The 20,800-nt window shown below is 35.1% G+C and overlaps 2 protein-coding genes across 2 annotated transcripts; both read right to left on the reverse strand.

Annotated features, from left to right (window-relative positions):
• Positions 1-7,294: 7,294 nt before the first annotated feature.
• Positions 7,295-11,320, reverse strand: LOC131622418 (hydroxyproline O-galactosyltransferase GALT5-like). Its single transcript, XM_058893449.1, has 10 exons — positions 11,163-11,320; positions 10,632-11,028; positions 10,038-10,198; positions 9,660-9,762; positions 9,435-9,567; positions 9,295-9,344; positions 9,070-9,155; positions 8,920-8,984; positions 7,939-8,160; positions 7,295-7,858 (listed from the first exon to the last, which is right to left on the reverse strand). The coding sequence occupies exons 8-10, from the start codon at positions 8,926-8,928 to the stop codon at positions 7,487-7,489; spliced, it is 603 nt and encodes a 200-aa protein (XP_058749432.1). The 5' UTR covers positions 8,929-8,984; positions 9,070-9,155; positions 9,295-9,344; positions 9,435-9,567; positions 9,660-9,762; positions 10,038-10,198; positions 10,632-11,028; positions 11,163-11,320; the 3' UTR covers positions 7,295-7,486.
• A 6,189-nt stretch (positions 11,321-17,509) lies between these two features.
• LOC131622467 (U3 snoRNP-associated protein-like EMB2271) lies at positions 17,510-20,551 on the reverse strand. The gene is made up of 7 exons (XM_058893503.1): positions 20,030-20,551; positions 19,590-19,929; positions 18,916-19,140; positions 18,485-18,713; positions 18,105-18,283; positions 17,930-17,995; positions 17,510-17,712 (listed from the first exon to the last, which is right to left on the reverse strand). The coding sequence occupies exons 1-7, from the start codon at positions 20,416-20,418 to the stop codon at positions 17,635-17,637; spliced, it is 1,506 nt and encodes a 501-aa protein (XP_058749486.1). The 5' UTR covers positions 20,419-20,551; the 3' UTR covers positions 17,510-17,634.
• Positions 20,552-20,800: the final 249 nt, after the last annotated feature.

Raw genomic sequence — 20,800 nt, forward strand, 5'->3', positions numbered from 1 at the left:
CATTAATAGAAGGAGCTCAATGGTTGAAAGATTGTGATTTGTGATAGAAATACCACATATTATCATCTAAAAACCCTTAATAAAAAACGGTGCAATAGAATAATTATGCATAGAAATAGCGATGGTAGCTGGGTGGAAGATCTAGAGCCCTTGAAGGGGTAAACAAGTTTTTCCATGATTTATTTTGCTCCACGAACTTTTCCTGGAATTGATCAAGAGATTTTGGTCGGATAAAGAAAGTTAGAGACAATTGTTAGCTTGAACTCTTGGAAGGCTCCAGAACCTGGTAGTTTTCCTTATAAACAAGCTTGAGATGTGATTGGTAAAAATGCTTGTAATTTTGTTCGAGAAGAGTGGAGTAATATTTGTATTATTTCTGTGGTAAGTATCCCGAAATGAATCAGTTTCGTTCTATCTCCCTAAGTAGTGAGAAGGTGGTTGTCCATAGATTTAAAGAGACTGCTTCAATTATTATGTCGTCGTTCCAAACATGTTTTGTTCTGGGATTTAGTATTGTGTTATTGTGGCTCAAGAAATGCTATACAATATCAATCTTACTAAGGTTTTTGATATGCTTAATTGTTGAACACTTTATATGAGGTGGGATTTCCAGGAGAGTTAGTTTCAGATATTATGCATTCCAATACAAGTGTTAGCTCAAATGTGAAGCGAAATGGTGAGTGCAGTAATTTTTGAAATGGTGAGTGCAGTAATTTTTTGAGAAATTTACTTGCCATCTCCCAAATTATACTGGCACCCCCATTTTTCATTATTCCAGAAATGCCCTTAGTAAAGGGGGAGCAGTTTTTCCAAACAAAAATTTTGGTAGAGAAAACAAAATTTTCGTCACTGACTAAATTTCAGGTAGTTCAGACGAAATATCCGGTACGTTAAAATTTCCGGTAGTGCATTTGAAATTTTCAGTATTGGTAAAGTTTTACCGGAGATTTCAAATTTACCTCTTAGTACCGGAAATTTAGTGGTATACTGAAATTTCTCGTAGTGTACTCATTTGGAATTTTTTAACGATCAGGATTTTGCCGACATATGTGGAGGGTTCTGATTGCACCGACAAATTTGTGTGGTCTAGAATAAATCACCATTTGTATAAATAGAGGCATATGTTATAGAAAAATACATTTAAAAAATGTCTCTTCCTCAATTTTTGATTAAGGCGGAAGTGTATTTCAACAGAAACAATCCTCCGGTTGAATTCAAGCTTCCAGATGGCGCCACATCTCTCGCCGATTTGACAGACAAGTTGAATGAATTACTGTCTAATACTGATAACAGAAGGGTGAGAAAGATCGAGTTTCGTGAAGATTGGATTTATATTAACGAGAGGGTGAAATACAACTTGATTGAGTTGAAGATCGACGAAGATGTCAAGGCCACATGACAATCATTTTCCCTTCGGATAACTAAAGGCCCAATCAAGGCCATGCATAATCAATTGGTAGTACTTAGGTTTTCATGTTTAGTGTTTTTTAATTTATGTTTGTTGTATTGTTTTATGTTGTGTTCATCTTCGAATCATGTAATCCCCAAAATATTATGCAATAAATAAGTACGGTGATAAGAAGTGTCATAAAATATACATATACACAGGAAAAATATAATACACTTACATCGGCCTCCCACAGGCTATGTCAGCTATCCTAGATAATCTTGTAAAAACCTCACCATCCTGGTTTATCAAACCTGTGAGGTTATTTGTAAGAACGACAATCAACTAGAGGCGGCTATCCTGGTCCTCTGTGAGAGGTGGATGTGGTAGTGGTGGCACGTCGTCAGCCTGTACCTCAGCATAAGAAACCATAGCACCACAAGGTCCTAGAAAATCAAAAGACCCTGCAGTCAGTGGTATGAGGCGAGGGTGTGATATACTGTGGTACCACTCCAAGTAACCATCCTCGCATTCTGAAGGATACTGTATCGAAACGATGTTAGCTCTAATCTTACAAGCAGAGTTGATGGTGTGACTCTGAATCCATCTGTCAATCCCACCAGTTGGAGCCTCAGGTACTAGACGAGGGATGCCTTGGACAAAACCACATGGTCGCAATCACCTCTCAGGCTGGGGGTGTCTAGCCACGTGGTTCTCCCACTTCATATGCCATGATTACAATCTTGCATCGTCAAATGGGTGACGAGGATGGTGCACCGAGCAGCGTATCAAGACGACATCATCTAATGTCAAAGCATCAAACCTTCTCATGTACTCCATAACACCACCACGAACTGTCTGTCTGCCCTTCCATCTCCTCGCCAGTGGAACACTCGTTGGGACACGCTACAATCTTCTATCACAAATACGTGGGAAATGCTCGTATATCCAGCACTGAAGAAATAAAAAATGATTTATCCAAAAAATAACTAATAGATTCAAATAACAAAGTAAAAATAAAAAAAATGTTAGTATACCTATAATAGGGTCAAATAACCAGCTAGCTGTCTGGTCTCAAACTAGGAAGCAACTCCAAGTGTCGTGTATAGCATAGTCAATGCCGTCACTCCCCAAGCCCAGTTTGGAGTGTCTAGGATACTGAACAACCAAAGGTAGCGAACATCTATATAAATACCTGACTTGTCCGCAAAGAGAGTACATGCCATTAGATGTAGCATGTACGCCCTAGCGGCAACCTCATTCATCTCTGCCGCCACAAGCTTATTGTACCTATCCCTCAACCAAGACATATGAAGGTGCAAGCCCCTATTAAAGGTAAAATCTTCAAGCACCACACCCTCATCAACCTCTAAATCCCCTAGTTAATATGAGGACCAATGAAGAATGTACCAATGATGGGAATAAGAAACAACGAAGAGACACCATCAAATGTGATAGTCATCTCCCCAAATGGAAGATGAAAGGATGATGCCTCAGGATGCCACCACTCAACAAAATCTGAGAGGAGGGAGGCGTCGAGCATGGTAAGTGAGCACTCAACGAACTCTAGCAGGCTAAAGTCAGTAACAAAATGCCTGACCTGCTCAGGAACCCCCCTCTGGAAAGTTCTTTAACTTCGAGCCATGGGATTCGACCTTCAGCGTCAAACGCTATTGTAAGAAACAAAATTAAGAAAAGAATTAATAAACTTTCAGATAGTCAATCGAGCAATAATGAATAATTTGCAATAAAAAATATAACATATATACCTCGTCCTGCCATATACGGAATGCGACATGGTCAACATATCACGTGAGCACGGACCAGTTAGTGGGTCCTTCTAGAAGAGCTCCATCAGTGTGAACTGATGGCTCTATAGACGCACATGTTGTGGTGTCTGTATCAGCAGGAGACACCTAATCAACTATCGCAGGAGCCTCCTCAACAACCATCTCCATATCGGGTACTTGCTCGTGCACAGCGGGTACCTCCACAATTGGCTCCTACAAAGAGTATACATGCACAACTGGCTCTTCCACAAGTACTTGCTCAGCCATGAAGACAAGTACAGGTGCCTCCTTCATAGTAGCAACTCTAGCAGTCTGGCCTCCGGGTGTGCAGAACCACGCCTGCTCAACCAACTGTTTTTGATGAGAACCGGTCGGAGGATGTCTTCCAGCCCGTAGCTAGGAAGCCTTTGCCTCATCCCTTCGGGCCTCAGCTTCCGCTCTATCAACAAGCCTGCCCGCAACAAAATCGTCTTTAGCCCTGGTCCTCACTGAAAAAATGAATAAGGCAAAATGTTAAAAAATGAACTACCAAAAATTTTAAAACGTTTTGGTATTTTAAAAAAATGTATGAATTATCGAAAATTTTGAAATTTCCGGTATTTTTTCAAAAACAATTAAACTACCAAAATTTTTGGTACCAATGCCTTAAAAAGCACAAAAAATTTTGATAGTTCTGATAGGAAATTCTTGAAATTTCTACGGAAATTTCTTAAAATCAACGAAAATTCTTACTATTTCGCAAAATTTCTGATATCACCCCTAGAATTTGAAAATTTCAGTACTCTCCTGTAAATTTTGTAAAATAGTAAAATTTTTGGATTGGGTATTTTAGTCTTTTCATACACTTAGGGGGGGGGGGCATAATTGTGGGGGTGGCAGGTTAATTTCTCTAATTTCTTTTGGACGAGGAATTAAACAAGATGTCTCTATATCTTCTTATCTAATTATGATTTGCATGGACAATATTGCCTCATTTAATGGGCATTACTTTACCCATCCCATGGAATGAGGTGAACAAGTTGAAAACTCAAATTTTCCCTTTAATATTTCTGAAATGCATTTCCGAAAGTACCTAAAATATACACAACACTTCATAAGTGAGTCGCACCTCATTTGTCAAAATAATGGTTCAAAGATTCATCTACAAAATCACTCATAAAAATTACGAAAATGCATTTACGAATTAATTCCTGAAAGCACTTTGTGCTTCACAAGTGAACCATCCACCCCAAAATTGTCAAAAAAATTAGACTGAAGATATATCTCCGTAATTGTTTAGGGGTGATTTCGTAGATGCATTTCCAGAATAACTCTTGAAAAATTTGTTAGTTATTGACACGTGGCCATAAGTGTTCCAAATTGATATTTTTTAGGCCATTTACACCAAAGATATATTAACACCATGCTAAGTATATTAATGTAATTCAAATATGGCATATATAAATTCAAATCCAAACATTAATCAGTTAATAAAAAACGCTAACACGATACATGATTTGTTTAGAAAATATAACTGTTATCAAAATAAAATATTGTGTATTTATAACCACCTTACTTCCCCTCTGCCACAACGTGTACCCCGATGCATTCTGTGTCTCGAGTAAGATTGTTTATAAGACGACTATACTAGGACTGTCTTTTGCAATGTCTTCTCTTTCTATGGCATCTGTCGCAATCGTCACAATAAGATGACTGATTGACAATAAGTTTGTTGTGTGGCCATCCCTAACTCGTTGTTCTTCCAATATCTTCTGAAGAGCTGGTCTAAGTGGTGCTCCCATGACATATGGTGTCAGGTAAGGATGTGACACTCAATAGAATCATTAGATATAGCCCTGTATATAAAACCATGAATCAGGAGTTGGCTCACTGCGTGCCCCGCTAGGTACCAAATGATTATAGAAATCATCGAGTATGGCATTAAGAACTCTGCGGTGGATTGTCGGAGGAGCAGACACAAATGGATGTCTTGGAATAATCTAAAGAACTTAGAATTAACACATGATCCGCTCAGGAAGATGTTGATACATTTGGAACGAACCACAAGCCAATCATCCAGAGTAGAAAGATATGTCATCCAAAGGACGTTTTTGACGATGACCAAGGCAGAAGCATATGTCATCTACTATAGCGCGATCAATAAACATACGAAACGACTCTATGGCTTGATTCCCTTTGTAAACACTTGGCCAATACTCAATGTAGGCCATCTCAGGTTGCCACCTGAATATGCGAGAAAAGTGAGAGATGATCCACACCGGAAAATCATCCGATCCGAAAATTTTTGTAGACTCTTAATTTGATTTTTTATCGTATTTTTTTAGATTTTTTATAATTCTATTTCAATTGTTTTTCTATTTTTCAGTTGTTTTTTTTCAATAGTAACATTGTTAGTATAGGAAATCTATATTTAAGAGGCCCATTGCGTTAATTTTAAGAGGCCCTGACATTCGTGGCATCATATTATTCATACTAGTAAGAAACCCGTGCTGTCGCAGAGGTCACGTCTGGATTTACATTACACGTCAGACCATCATTTATAAAGTATAAATTGATTCTTCAATTGGTTCACATTCACATAGTTACAAACTAGTGTCTTATCCGTGCGTTCGCACGGGTACCCGTCGTTTTCGCGCATTGAGATTGAGAAAAATAAAAGGTATTAGTAAAAGATTAGATTTTGGTTAAAATGAAAAAAGTTACAAAAATACTAATATTAAAAAAATTGAATATTGAAAATAAAAAATAATTAAGAAAATAAAGTTTATATTGTTTTAGATTGAATAATATATATTCGACTTAAATTATTATTGTTTTACCGACGGTATAACAAAATGTGGCCAGCATAAAGAATGGACAACAGAATAAGTCACATTTACTTTCAACATACTAACATCGCTTCCCGTTAATATTGAATATTTTAATTAATAACTCCATGTTCCCGTTAATATTTAATAGTTTGATCAATAACTTCATGTTCCCATTAATATACAATATTTTGATCAGTAACTTAATGTTTTCGTTAATATTCAATATTTTGATCAGTAACTTCATGTTTTCGTTAATATTCAATATTTTGATCTGTAACTTCATATTCCCGTTGTTATTCAATATTTTGATCAGTAATTTCACGTTCCCGTTAATATTAATATTTTGATCAGTAACTTCATGTTCTTGCATAAAGAATACACAACACAGTGTCGATTGTCCAATGCAATAAAGTTAGTCACATTTACTTTCAACATATTAACATCGCTTCCCGTTAATAATTAATATTTTAATTAATAATTCCATGTTCGCGTTAATTTTTAATAGTTTGATGAATAATTTCATGTTCCTGTTAATATACAATATTTTGATAAGTAGTTTCATGTTTTCGTCAATATCTATAAAAATATTTAAATCAATAGTAAATTTATTCTTGTTATTATTCAATATTTAATTAAATGTGTTAATATCAGTACCATATACGCGTACCATATAAGTACCCGTGTGTATCCGTACTATATTATTTTGTATTTTGATGAAATTGACCCGTTTAAATTTTAATTTTAATTTTAGGGTTTAGGGTGTAGGTTGGAGAATCCTTAGTTCTCCCGTTAATATATCATTGCTTGAAAAAAAAATTAAAATATTAATTATAGAGTTAAGATCTAAAATGAAGTTGAAAAAAAATTAAAATATTAATTATAAAGTTAAGATCCAAAATGAAGTTGATATCATATCCATTCAAATATGTCAATATTAAAAACTTAAATTAAAGGTATTATCCATTGGTTAATTTGATGTACCAAATCTATTGACTTGCTTTATTTTATCTTGAAGTTGCGAATTTACGCAGGCTTTTATTTGATATGTCTGAATTCTATATTTACCAATTCCATCAAAGTGGTAAATATATTGACTAAAGTTTGATAACTTAAGTTGTACCAAAAAAAAAGTCTTAAAATTAAGTGTACCGTAAGTCGGTTAGGGGCAGAACATAATCATATCGATGTGGGGTTAACTTAAGCCCTACAGTGGAATTGTTACAACATGAAGATGGTTGTCTGTAGGAGAATATTTCTACTGAACATAACATAATAGTTAGTTTTTGAATACAAAAGTTGTGGGATAATTTAACTTTGATAGTACAATTAATCTTTAAATTGAAAAAAATATGTTTCTATTATAAAAGTATCAATTACATCTTAGTAGAACATGCATTGAATGTGATATATCAATAAAAAATTGGGATGTCATTTCCAAATCCCATATTATCCATGCAGTTTCTATCATAGATGAAAGATTTTATAAACCATCTTTATTGTTACGGATCTTTGTAGGGAAAGACTTTTCTCAGTAGATGCTTAAAGACTTCACTGAGCAGATGCTTAAAGACTTCTCTTACCAGAGCAACAAAGAATCGAGCTACAACATGTGAAGATTTGATTAGCTTATGTTGCATCCATGATTTTCTTACTACCATTCGTTCCGCAAAATGGTTGCCGGCAGAAAGTATTCCAATGAAGGGCTCAACATTCTTATCGAGAATAGGTGGAGCTTTCCATTGAGGAAGTAATTCTAGATGCATCTGTGGTGCAGAAACTGGATGTGATGTTGGTAAAGAAGCAGCATATATAGAGTGCACATCGATATCCCTTTTTATAGATAGACCTGTAGCATCCTCAAGAGAGAAGCCCTGAGAATATAACATAAAACGATTTAGAGACTTCTTCTGCATTTGAAAAATAAATGTAGAAAAATGTCGATTGTACATACCGTGCGATAGGGAAAATATGTCTCGTGCTTTCCGTCCACAATAACATGGTAACCTTCCAAGCCAGCAGTTAAAGTGAGAACAAATAATCTTCCTTCTGCGAAAGGGTATGGCCAATCTAAAGTGATGTTGTGTTCCTGCCCTATCAGTCTAGGTAACCACCATGTTGCGTTAGACTCCTCTGAATGACTATCTTCATCGCGAATCCACTTTTCACATTTTACCTGTCCATCAATTTCACAAAGCAAAATTTTTAACTAAAAGATGAGCGACGTTCCTTAGAAGTAACATGTTGAAGATGTTCCTTAGAAGTAACATGTTGAAGAGAAAAATCGCTCATAAGCAATTACACATTCACAAATGAGAGCACAACGCATCTTTGTGTATATTATGCAAAACCTTATAACTATATTTTGTTCAATGCCATTAGAAATAAAAGATGCACTGGTAGTAAACAGAAGTTCTAAATAACAGATACAACCACCATGTCATGATTCTTAAGTTTCCACAATCACATTACAACCTTAACTTAGCCACAATAGCAGTTATTTTCTACAATTTAGAAAAGCAACATTTTCCAAAATCACATCACAAGCTTACAACTACAACTGTGGCAACAATTGCAGTGATTTTCTGCACTTTTTGTAACTGCAAAGCAAACTAAATCTAAAACCATGACAACAGAAGCAACAAAAAATTCTAAGCTTAAAATGAGAAACGTTGAAATCAATTATTTGAGCTTATCTACTTGCACGCTCACTTGCAACTGCAAAGCAGACTTAATCTAAAACCATGAGAACAACAAAAAAAGTTCTAAGCTTAAAATGAGAATAACTTAAAAGGAAGCATACCTCACTCCAATAATTTCTTAACCCAATTAACCATAATCCCTCTGATGAAATTCGGTCTGCTGCTATCCTCCATTTGTTTCAAATATCACCAAGTACAAATATTTCATAGAAATAACTTAAAAGGAAGCATACCTCAGCCATTTCATTTCCACACGTTCTCCACAGCCAACGTAAATAACAACATCAGAATTTGAATACTGTCAAAAAGGCGGAAAGGGAAGAATTAAGAGGTCAGCTGAATTTTTGAAAAATTTTATAATGACATCACCATTGTGCATTGACCTCAAACAGGGAGGTGCTTTCTTTGCTTTACCTCAATGGCCATGTCTTAAATGGACATGCTGATGGAACTATCAAGGTAGAGTATCCTAAAAATCAAAAACATCGCGTTTGTGTGTATGTGTAAGAACTTCAGAATAATAACAAATGAAGTAGAAATATAATTCTATGTTTATCAATATGTTCAGAGGTCCTAATTTCAAAATTCTGATTAAAGTATGATCCTACCTACCAGGATAATCTTTAAATGACAGCTGAGCTGGGATCATGGTTTCTAGCTGAATACATATGACCAAGCAGAACACATATATCAGCATACTTTCAATCATGAAGGCCAAAAATACTTTGACAAATAAAAAAAGAATTACCTTTAAAGACCTCAAAGCAGCAATTCCATTGGCATAATCATAAATTTTATTGGCAAAGGGATCATAAAATAAACTGCATTCACATTCAGAAATAGATTAACACGGCAGTCAGGAATAAAAGAACTCCTCATTCCTGCCACATGATGACAACAATATACAAAAATATCATTATTAATTCATTTTGTTTCCCCTTGATCTATCATAAGCCCTTTGTCACCGTCATACCTCGTTTGCAACTTAAGCATTAGAAATCCATGCTTCCTTCAATATAGAAATCTTTCAAATATTATTTACCGTAATCCGAGGACCATGTGTCGTGCAGCATAATCTGTCAAGTTTGGGGAATGAACATTATCGGACATCAGACAACGATGGTTAAATAAAGTATTACTATTTCAATGAAGAAAAGTTCAACTGGAACATTTTTCCTTTGATGGCTAGCATTCATAATCACAAGATATAAAAAGAAATTTTGTTTCAACAGAACTTACACCATTTACAGGTTGAGTTAGACCTTATTTGAATCCCTGATTTGAGCAATAACAGTTTCAAAACTAAATTAAACTAACAGTTAACCATTTCAGAAAATAAACTCTAACTAACCTTCATTTTCCCCAACTGTTATTAACCCTTATAAACTCTGCATCCAATAACTCCATATCATCACATTCATTCGGTAATCCATTACAACAAACTGCACAGAATCAGGACGTGCTACCTGCACAAAACAGGTTACAACTCAGCTTCTCCTCCCATTTATAAGCCTGCATAACAAAAATTAAACACATTCAGCAGTCTAAAGAACAAAAATAGAGAGGATCATGGTGTTAATGAGTGAGGAGATTGATCCGAGACATGGGAAAAGAGAGAGAATAGTGATTGTAATGAGTGAGGATCGCCTTCTCAAATGAAATCTCACGGTTTGCAAATGGGAGGGAGGCAGAAGGGTTGGAATGAGAAAATTCCAATTTTGAAACCGCAAGTAGGAAGTGTGTGATTGTGTATATATTTATAAATCATTCATGACTTAATGAGATGACACAAAACATGTTTACATGAAAACATAAGTCAGATTTGATGATTAAATATTTTCTTCTTATATTACAATCCAATTTCCAACAATCCTCTGTACATTTGGAATCATTTACCATTTGGAAGTGATTAAAATATGGAAGAAAAAAAGCCAATTGGACTAACCTGTATGTTACATTCTTGTGGAATTCCACTTGTTCATTCACATTCAACTCAATTGATTTCTCTTTTAAGATTCGTAGTCTATCTTCATCTGATTTATTTCTACATCTGCTGACAAACTGGAGCTTAGGTTTCGGCAAGCCGGGATCTAATCTCTTAATGGCAACTGAAAAGGCCTCAAGTTGGAGACTGTAAACCTACAATAAATCAAATCATGTCAAGTATAAAACTGAATTTGAAGAGAGAATTGGTTCTGTAGTTCTATCATGATTTCCCTGCGGAAGCAATGTCATCCCCTGAAGTAACATAAACTGTTTGCCAACATTAAAAAAAGTCATCAAAAGAAGAATCATCCTCTGAAACACCAGCGTCAGTTCCCGTTGATTGAGCAGTACATGTTCTTTTTGTTACAGAAGAAGGAAGATTGAATTTGATGTTAACCACACAAATGATAAACAACCAACAAATCCATAGAAATCAGGTATTAAAATTTGAAATCAATATGAACACCGGTTGAAAAGGAATTCGATATACCTGACACAGGATTTCTCCATTAAACATTGCCAAATCAATTTGTATTCAATTGCAACATCAATTGTGACTTCACTGCTGAATTATGTTGATTCTTCTATTGCATGAATTGAACGTTGGCTTCGGAGTGGGGCAATCAGATTAACATTCTTTGATTTACCACTGAAAGACAAACTGTAACTGTGCGGAAGGATTTGTAGAAATCAAATAGAATGGAAGCAGATGGAGGCTGACGTGGAATTTTATGGAGTGACTTGCTGATGTGGATAGGCCAATTGAATAGGAAATGGTAGACTTTTCTTATATGATAGATATATGTTAATAATATACCCAACTTTTAAGCATTGATTCGTACTTACAATAAATTGTACAGTTGATTCTCTAGCTTTAAATATATAAAACAACCGCAAGAGAATTATTTATAAGATGGACATTAAAATGAACAATTTACAGTTGATATCTCATAGATATGTTTACATCTACCTGTAAATCTAGATAAGTTAACAAAATTCTTCAAAATCCCGATGAGTTAATTTTAAAACTACGATTTGAATAAAATTATTTTTCCAATTCAAATAACATTATTTTTTAGATATTAGTCAAATTTTTCAAACCTAAAATTTATAACAGTTTCCCGTCAAATATCAATTTTAATTTCTTCTTATTATATCATATTTATAATTTTCACAAACCTATAATATATGACAGTTCCCCGTCAAATTTTAGTTCTAAATGAATATCTACACTACATCTGGTATCTCATAGATACATTTACATCTACCTGAGAATGTAGATGAGTTAACAAAACTCAGTTTAATCCAGATGAGTAAATTTTAAAACTACATATTTGAATAAAATCATTTTTCCAATTCAAATAACTTTACTTTTTAGATATTAGTCAATTTTTCTAAGCCTAAAATTTATAACAGTTTTCCGTCAAATATAAATTATAAAAATATTTTTAACTTATTCTCATTCATAAAAATAATTGTATCAACAATAATTGTATCAGTATTTTAATTAATTAAAATAAATATTATATATAGAAAAAGATCATCCATAATTTTTTTCATTATATTATAAAATTTTAAGAATAAAAAATAGTGCATTTTATACTATATTATAAAGATAAAAACCAAATTTTATTTGTCATTATAATAAAATGTTATAATATTTATAAGTGAATTTATTTTTAACAACTTCACTATGTCATACAAAGAAAACACTTCACATAAGATATTGAAGATTTTTAATGAAGAAGATTGTTTCAATTAGTAGAAAGAAAAGAAAAAATGGAGAACAAAATGGACGGTTACACTGCTGGAGCATATTCGTTAAAATTGTACCTAAATATTTGTACTGATAAATTACTCTTATGACATTCTACATTGTAAAAAAATTGGATCTAAATACTAACTAATATAAAGTAAACTCCTCTACGTTAAGTTAGAATTAAATTCCATTGAAGAAGTCATTTAAACAAATTGTTATTTTTTATGATGACAATAAAATAAACCCGCCAAATTGGGCAGTGCATTGAGCAAGGAATAAACCAAGACATTTGCCATCGTAAGGCATAAAAATAGATATAGATGATATTCAGGCAAAAACCAAGAGATTCAAATATATAACCCAAGGGAATGCACAAACAATACACTAATAGGTAATAAGGAAAATCAACTAACCTCGGTAAGGGCTTGAATTTCTCTTGTTAACCAATTTTGAAGCCAGGTGTTTGGCTGACTATACTTTCTAAATTTCCAATAGAGTGGTATATTGAATATGTCTTATATGAAACCTAGAATCATAAGTATAACAAACATTTCAGACAAATCAAATGACATACATACAAACAACTTTAATGATGAATAAAAGGTTGTAGAATAGAAGACCTTGTTGAGAATAATAGCATTATAACCTATATATGTGTGATTTAGATAACACAAAACTGCACATACAAATTATAAAATGAGAAAATTCTACTAAACTTTGAAACTTATATATAAAATTAATAAACAGAGGCATACTGAGAGAGACAAACCAAGGCAGAAGCATATGTCATCTACTATAGCGCGATCAATAAACATACGAAGCGACTCTATGGCTTGATTCCCTTTGTATGGGGCAAAGGTGCAAACACTTGGCCAATACTCAATGTAGGCCATCTCAGGTTGCCACCTGAATATGCGAGAAAAGTGAGAGATGATCCACACCAGAAAATCATCCAATCCGAAAAATTTTGTAGACTCTTAATTTGATTTTTTATTGTATTTTTTAGATTTTTTATAATTCTATTTCAATTGTTTTTCTTTTTTTCATTTGTTTTTTTTCCAATAGTAACATTGTTAGTATAGGAAATCTATATTCAAGAGGCCCATTGCGTTGATTTTAAGAGGCCCTGACATTCGTGGCATCATATTATTCATACTATGAAGCACTATAGGAAATCTATCTTTAGTTTGTGTCTGAAGAGAGCCGAAAAGACACCATTGTATTATTGGTTGAAAGCCTTCCCTGATAGAATTTGTTAAAATCAATTATGATGATGCGATATATGAGAATGGTTATGTAATTTCTTAAAATTCTTAGGTAGTCGTAAGGCTATGTATTCTGGTTTTAGTGTATTATACGATATGCTTGTTATAGAAATAGACGGGAGAGAGAAATAAACAACTTCTAATTGAATTAGTGAAGAAATAGAGGAGACAGACAAAAAAAGATGAACTCCACCAAATTCTTAGTTCTTCCCTCTAATTTTAATTTAAGCAATAATAGAAACATCGGTGTTGCTAATTTTCAATTTATCCAACAAATTCTTCTTTTATTGAAATTGAACTGAGAAGTCAAGGTGCATCATACATATTGTAAAACCAATTGTTATGATCCATTAGCACATGTGTTATAACAATGGATTCAATTTGGTTTTTTTAATGGAAAAATATCCTTTTCATCTCTTAACTTTGTCTATCTTAAAAACGGAGCACATTTGTCCTTCCGTCTATCTCCGTTGGCGAGGATTCAGAATGAGTGTATATATGGCATGGTTGGTGTGTTACGTGACATTTACATGTTATATCTTTAACTTTTGTGAACAATAGGAAGTGGAATACACGTGGACCATACAACTTCTAACAACACAAGAAGGTAGTTTTACCTAATTCCACCATTTCTCATGTATCTTTAAATACTGTTCATTTTCTTATTTGAATATCTTGTCTTCTCTTTCGTGAGACTGAGCCACCAAAACCCTTCTTCCATGATGACAAAACCGACCGACAACTCCCTTCACATTCCACCATAAATCCTCCCTTCACACCCTTAAGCCTAACCACGAAACACTTAAGCCACTCCTATATTTTTTTTTCCGTTTGAAGCTCTACTATCATCATCACTACCATTCCGGCCAAACACCAACTTGAAACCAATAACCACAATCACCACTCTCATTTTAAGCCAATAGCTATTTCATCCATAAGGCACTTAATTCCAACGAATAGTAAAACGGCGGCTTCCATAAGGCACTCAATTCTAGCATTTAGTATAACGACAACTTCTTATCTTACATGTTCCATTGGCAGAAGAAGTGACGGAAGATGGCTTGATTTGGAAAGAAAATGTTAACGGTAATTATAGTGTTCGGCCAGGTTATAGGATTTGGAGGAAGAGTCAGGAAAGGGTTAGCTCGGGAAGGGAAAGATTAAATTGGAGTAGCTTTTGGAAAATTACAGCCCCAACCAGAGTAAAACATCTTATTTGGAGAATTTGTAGTGATTGTCTCCCGTCAAAGGTACGCCTTGTTCATCAACATGTGCCGTGTACTCCAACCTGTCAACTTTGTGGTAATAATTATGAAGACGATTGACATGTTTTTTTATTGTTTGGAAACTAATTTTTGTTGGCAGACGGCAGGACTTCTCGATATTATACCCCCCTCCATACTTTTCATGATATCAAATCCCTTATCCTTGACATTTGTACTAAGGAGGATAGGAAAATTGCGGGGAGAGTTGCGGTTATGTTGGAAGGTTTATGGAAGAATAGGAACGACTTTGTTTGGCACAATGAGAAGGAAGACTCATCTAAGCTTGGTTGGCTAGCATTCCATAAGTGGCAAGATTGGTTTCTAGCACAAAATCTTCCGGAAACACATTCAGATAACGGGGATTTGGTTATTTGGAACCCACCCTCTATTGGTTGCTTAAAATGTAATGTTGATGCCGCCTTTAATCAGCGTGTCAGGACTACGATCGAGGTTGGTTTATTCGTAATGATCATGGTAACTTCGTAGCTGTAGGTACTGCTTGGGATAATTGCACTTTCTCTGTGTTGGAGGAGGAGGCCTTAGCCATTAAGGAAGCTGATCTTTCCGAGCAGAACAGGTGGCCAGCAACGGTGAAGCTTGAAATCCGTACGGTCGGAGGAGAAAAAGGGTGGTTGTACCTGCAAGGTGCTCCGATGCCAAAGTAAGTGTTTGGACAATAAGGTACAACAACAAAGTGAGAGATTTTGGGTGAAAAAGAGATTACCTTGCCCTCTAGGGTTAGAGGGCTATTTATATGATTGTTCCATGCAGAAAGGACTTCACTTTTTGAGGACCCATGCGAGGCGCCAGGCTAGGAAACACGCGAGATGGCTGTTGCCGAGCACGAGGCTTTAACGTGCTCGGTTATGTCTTGTGTTTGCCCGGAGCGGGACAGGGAAGGCTGTCGCGTGTGTGGGCCAGAATGCTTTGGGCCACATAGTGGATTGGCCTAATTGGAGTAATTGGGTCGGTCTAGAACAGAAGCTATCCGATCAGCCACTACACTTTATAATATACCGGTGATTTTTGAAAGAGATTCCCAACAGATGGTCAAAGCCCTTAGTTCCAATTCGACTGGTAATCCGGACTTTATTTCAATTATAAAATCGATTAAGTTGTTATTACTAGAGTTCCCTAACTTTGAGGTTAAGTTTATAAAGCGTCAAGCGAATATGGTTGCTCACACCTTAGCTAAGGCGGCCAATTCTTGGACTCGACGTTGTATGTTTGATGAGATTCCTCCTTGCATCACTTCTTATTTGATTAATGAAAGCAGTGAAGTTTGTTCCAGTAAAAAAAAAAGTATAACGACAACTTCTTGTTCCATTATTTTTTAACAACACAAAGGGGAATATTCTCTCAACCAAAAAACAAAACTCCTTTATTTTTTAACAACACAAAGGGGAATATTCTCTCAACCAAAAAACAAAACTCGAGCCTCTTTCTCAGCTATAAAAAGAAAACCAAATCTAACTTTTCAGAAAGAAAAAGAACTAAATGGAGAAGTTGTGAACATAAACATCTTATATTTTCTTCTTCCTCGTGATGATAGTGGACCTGCTGAATACGCGCACAGCTGAATAGGCACACAGTACAACAATCTTCTTCATCACTTCAAAAACCACGTCACATCTCCTTTCTCCCTTCAACCAACAATTTGTTCACCACATCATATCACAAAATTATTCACCACCATAACACACTAACAACAACCAAGCACCACCACCACCACCACTTCGATTTGTTCACTACATCATATCACAAAACTATTCACCACCATAACACACTAACAATAACCAAGCACCACCACCACTTCGGTTTCTCCCCGTCTCCCTCATATCTTTTCCGATCACCGCGCCACCGTGACTACATAACAATATCCAACCACCTTACAACAAACTTCTGATCCACAACATATCACCATCATGAACACCATATTTTCTTCTGAAACCACCGTTCTACCTTCCCCAAACCAACCATCCCAAGCTTCCCACAAGAAGCATAACCTGATTTCATGGAGGATGAACCCTAATCTTCAATTTTTGAAAATCAAAATCAACTTAACTCTAGATAGTGGATACGAACGCATAAGACAATGTTGGTAAAATAGACAAAGGAAAAAGGAGGCATGCCATGTCATCTGCAGACCCATACATCCATTTGCAATAAATAGACAGAAAGGACTTACGTGCTCCATTTTTTATACTTAAAGGATTGATTTAAAGTTTTTAAAAGTTAAGGGACCATAATGAATCCTGAGGCAAAGTTAAAGGACAAAAAATGATATTTTCCTTTTTTATTTTTTATGAGCAACCTCCTACTCATTATTTCACCCTCTTTCAAACATGGACACCAAACAATGGAATCCCATGTTTCAATAAACTTTTTATCCTTTGGTCTTTCCATCCATTGGCTTTCACTATATCCAAACACACCTGAAGGTTAAGTAAAGATGAGTGATATTTTGTATCCAAATAAATTAAACACAATTCAAACTTTTTTAGAGGAATGGCATTTCATGATTCAAAAATCTAAAACAATAGGGCACTGATAATAACAAATGTAATTGATACAAATAATTAAGATCACGAACAGAGATATATCTTTCAACTCAATGTTGCATTAGGAATTACAGTCAAAATTGAAGAGGTACAATGCTCATTGCCTCACATCTCATGACAATTTAAGTGGAAGGATTGAAACTCCATTCCGAGCTTCCTGTATTCTTCCCCACCTTCCTAGACGAGGTTCCTGTAAACAGACATTTTATTAATCAAGCGGAAATTTTGAAGAAACACAAAACTAGACGGGTATTAATTGAAAGTGTTGCTTCAGTCATGCTAACATACAAAGTAGTTCTATAAAAAAATCAGATGTCAGAAATATTTTAGGCTTATATTGCTTTTTCTGTCAATAGAGTTTAACCGAATAAGCAGGTAATAGAGGCAGAATATAGCAGTTTAAGTACCTGCCCAACTCCAGCAACTAGGAACTTTGCTGATTTTGCAAAAGCCATAGAATTAACAAATCCAGCCTGTGATACAAAAGGTTTATTAAATACCAGTGAAGTTTTCAACTGCAAATAAAACTAAGCATGAATGTTAATCCCATAACTGAGTTACGCGGCTATTCTGTTAACTTACCAACGGTACATTATGAAGAGATTTAATGTCTTTGGTCTCATTTTCAATTGCCCATAATCTAACAAAACCATTACCAGCACCAGATGCAGCAAGGTCGCTGTTCCTACAAACAGTAACTGCACTGACCCAAGAGTGTACTGACGAACAATGATGATTCTCGAGATGGTGGTAACCATTTTCTGCATAATGAAGATAACGGTTATTATTTTATGATCCAAACAAGTGATGCTAACTATTAACTCAGCCACGCTACAAATTAACATATATTTATGTAATTGCTATGACTAATAAATTTAAAAATTTAGATGCAATAGACTTAGTAGAAAAATATATTAACACTGTTTTGAAAGGTTTATATAAACAAGTATATAAAATTTTACCTAGGTTACCGTTTGGGAGTTTTCCGTTGTCTTTGAGGTCAGATTTCTTGCTATCTGTCAGTAAGGCATGAGCATTCCTCAAAATATGAATTGGCTTCTTCCGTACTGCACCCCAAAGCTCAATGCTTCCATCATCCGAACCAGACAAGAATTCCTCATTATTAACAAAACAGCAGCATTCTAAGGAAGATGCAGGAGCGCGAAATACAAGACGTGATTCTTCATGAACCTAAAATAGAGATTATACATCAGTAAATAGTCAGAAACAAGCCAACTGATGAAATGGAAAAAACCAAAAAACAGCTTTTGATGATAGAGTATCCCATTAATTGATCACTTGATTGTTTTCCACAAATAGAGCAACTGCGAGAAATATACAATGTAGCTTTGTAGCTAAATACTTAAGACTTAATTAACCATGATTAGATTACCTTAAACAACTGCATACTACGATCACGTCCCGCAGCTAATACCCTTTCTTTGCGTAAACAATCAATACTTAATACTTCACTTTGGTGGCCAAACAGAGTGTTCATGTAAGTTCTATCCTCAACATTCCATATCTTAACTGTTCGATCAAACGAACCAGAAAATAGCTCAGTACTTCCATCTCTAAAAGCCAGAGAAGAAACAGGGCCTCTATGACCAGGAAAAGCCTGTAAAAGACATCAGGCAAAGTCAAACACCAACAATAGCAAGTTTCCATGTAAACAGTTCAAAATCATAAATATTTGGCCATTAATTAATAGGGCTGTAATATTGCAACTGTCAAGCAATACAAAATACAAATTAAAGTAAATTAATTGCTTTACATTGCTCAATTTGAATCGAACCAAGTACCACTAACACAATTCTCAACAAATAGATATAACAACAGCCATGTGAAATTTACATCAAAGAATGAATGTAACCAAACAAGTTAAAAGAGTGAAAAAAATTCCCTTCGACCAATTGATATAAACAATAAATCATCTCACACTGCACCAAGATCTTTACTAGTTAGTCCCATCTCCAGAAGAACACCCAACAATTCTATTCTTGAATATGCTCACATTATAACATTGGTTATCTATTCCAAATTATAAGAGACCAAAGAGGCAAATACCTGAAGATGCTCCCTAGTGCGGGTATCCCAAATATGAACATGGCGATCAAGGCCTCCAGTAGCTAAATAACGACCATCAGAACTCGCAGCCAAAGTCAATATCTGTCTACTTTGCTTTTTAGCAGAACCTTGCGGATCCTTCAAGCCATGAGACTTGAGAACCGAATCACTAGGCCATTTATACCTATCACATTTCCCACTCTCAACATCCCATTGCACAATCCCTCCATCTTTCGAAGCCGAAAACCCCTTTACATCATCCTCAGACAAAGCCACCGCAGTAACACATTGCTTATGCTTCACTAAATTTTCAAATCCACCATCACCACCCAATTCAACCCTAACCAATTAAACCAAAAGGGTCACATTTAAATCAAAATTCATAACACAAACACAGAAAATTAACTAACAATGTATAAAATTGAATCCCAAAATCAGACCTTGAAGCAATGTTTTTTCTGATGCGCCCACTCTCCTCTTGCTGCTCCTTTATCAATTTCTGAACTAAAAGCGAATCTCTCGCTCCTTCATCCTCATCATCATCACTTCCTTCACCATCTTCATCTCTCTGCTCCTTCTCTTTCTTAGCACTTTCAAGATACTTTCGCCTAAAGTCATCAGTGAGTCTCTTCCTAGCTTCATCAGCGGTTTCCTTATCGGATTCCTGTTCTGACTCATCTCCGGAAGAGATTTTACCGTCTTCGTCGGAGTCACTGTCAATCTCGGCATCCTGATCCTCGTCGGCGGCAACTTTGCGGCGCTTTGTAGAATCGTCGTCATCGAAAAAAGGGTCACGGAACTTCTTCTTGCGGGTCTTATTGGGGGGCATGGTTGAACGAATGAATGATTATAGTTTGCAGAGATTGGGATTTTTAGGGTTTTTGGTGAGAAGGGACTGAGGTTGCTGCTAGGGTTTAAGTTTCAACAACGTTAGAGATGAGTGGGTTTAGGTTTATCGGCTGAACGCTGCACAATTTACAAATGTTTTTTTACAATATTTTTTACTTATATCTTAAATTTTACTAAAATTACAATTAAAGAAATTAAAAAAATTTTAATTAAAAATTCTCTAAAATGGAGATCTAGTTTCAATTATATATTTTTTATTTATATTTTTTATATATTTATGAGAGTTATAAATTAGAGTGCCTTTGCCCAATAGCGAGCAATATTGACTAAGCGATAATCTAATTTTTCGCTCTTGATGTTGA

Source organism: Vicia villosa, unplaced genomic scaffold (assembly GCF_029867415.1).
Source record: "Vicia villosa cultivar HV-30 ecotype Madison, WI unplaced genomic scaffold, Vvil1.0 ctg.000030F_1_1, whole genome shotgun sequence".
Classification (NCBI taxonomy): domain Eukaryota; kingdom Viridiplantae; phylum Streptophyta; class Magnoliopsida; order Fabales; family Fabaceae; genus Vicia; species Vicia villosa.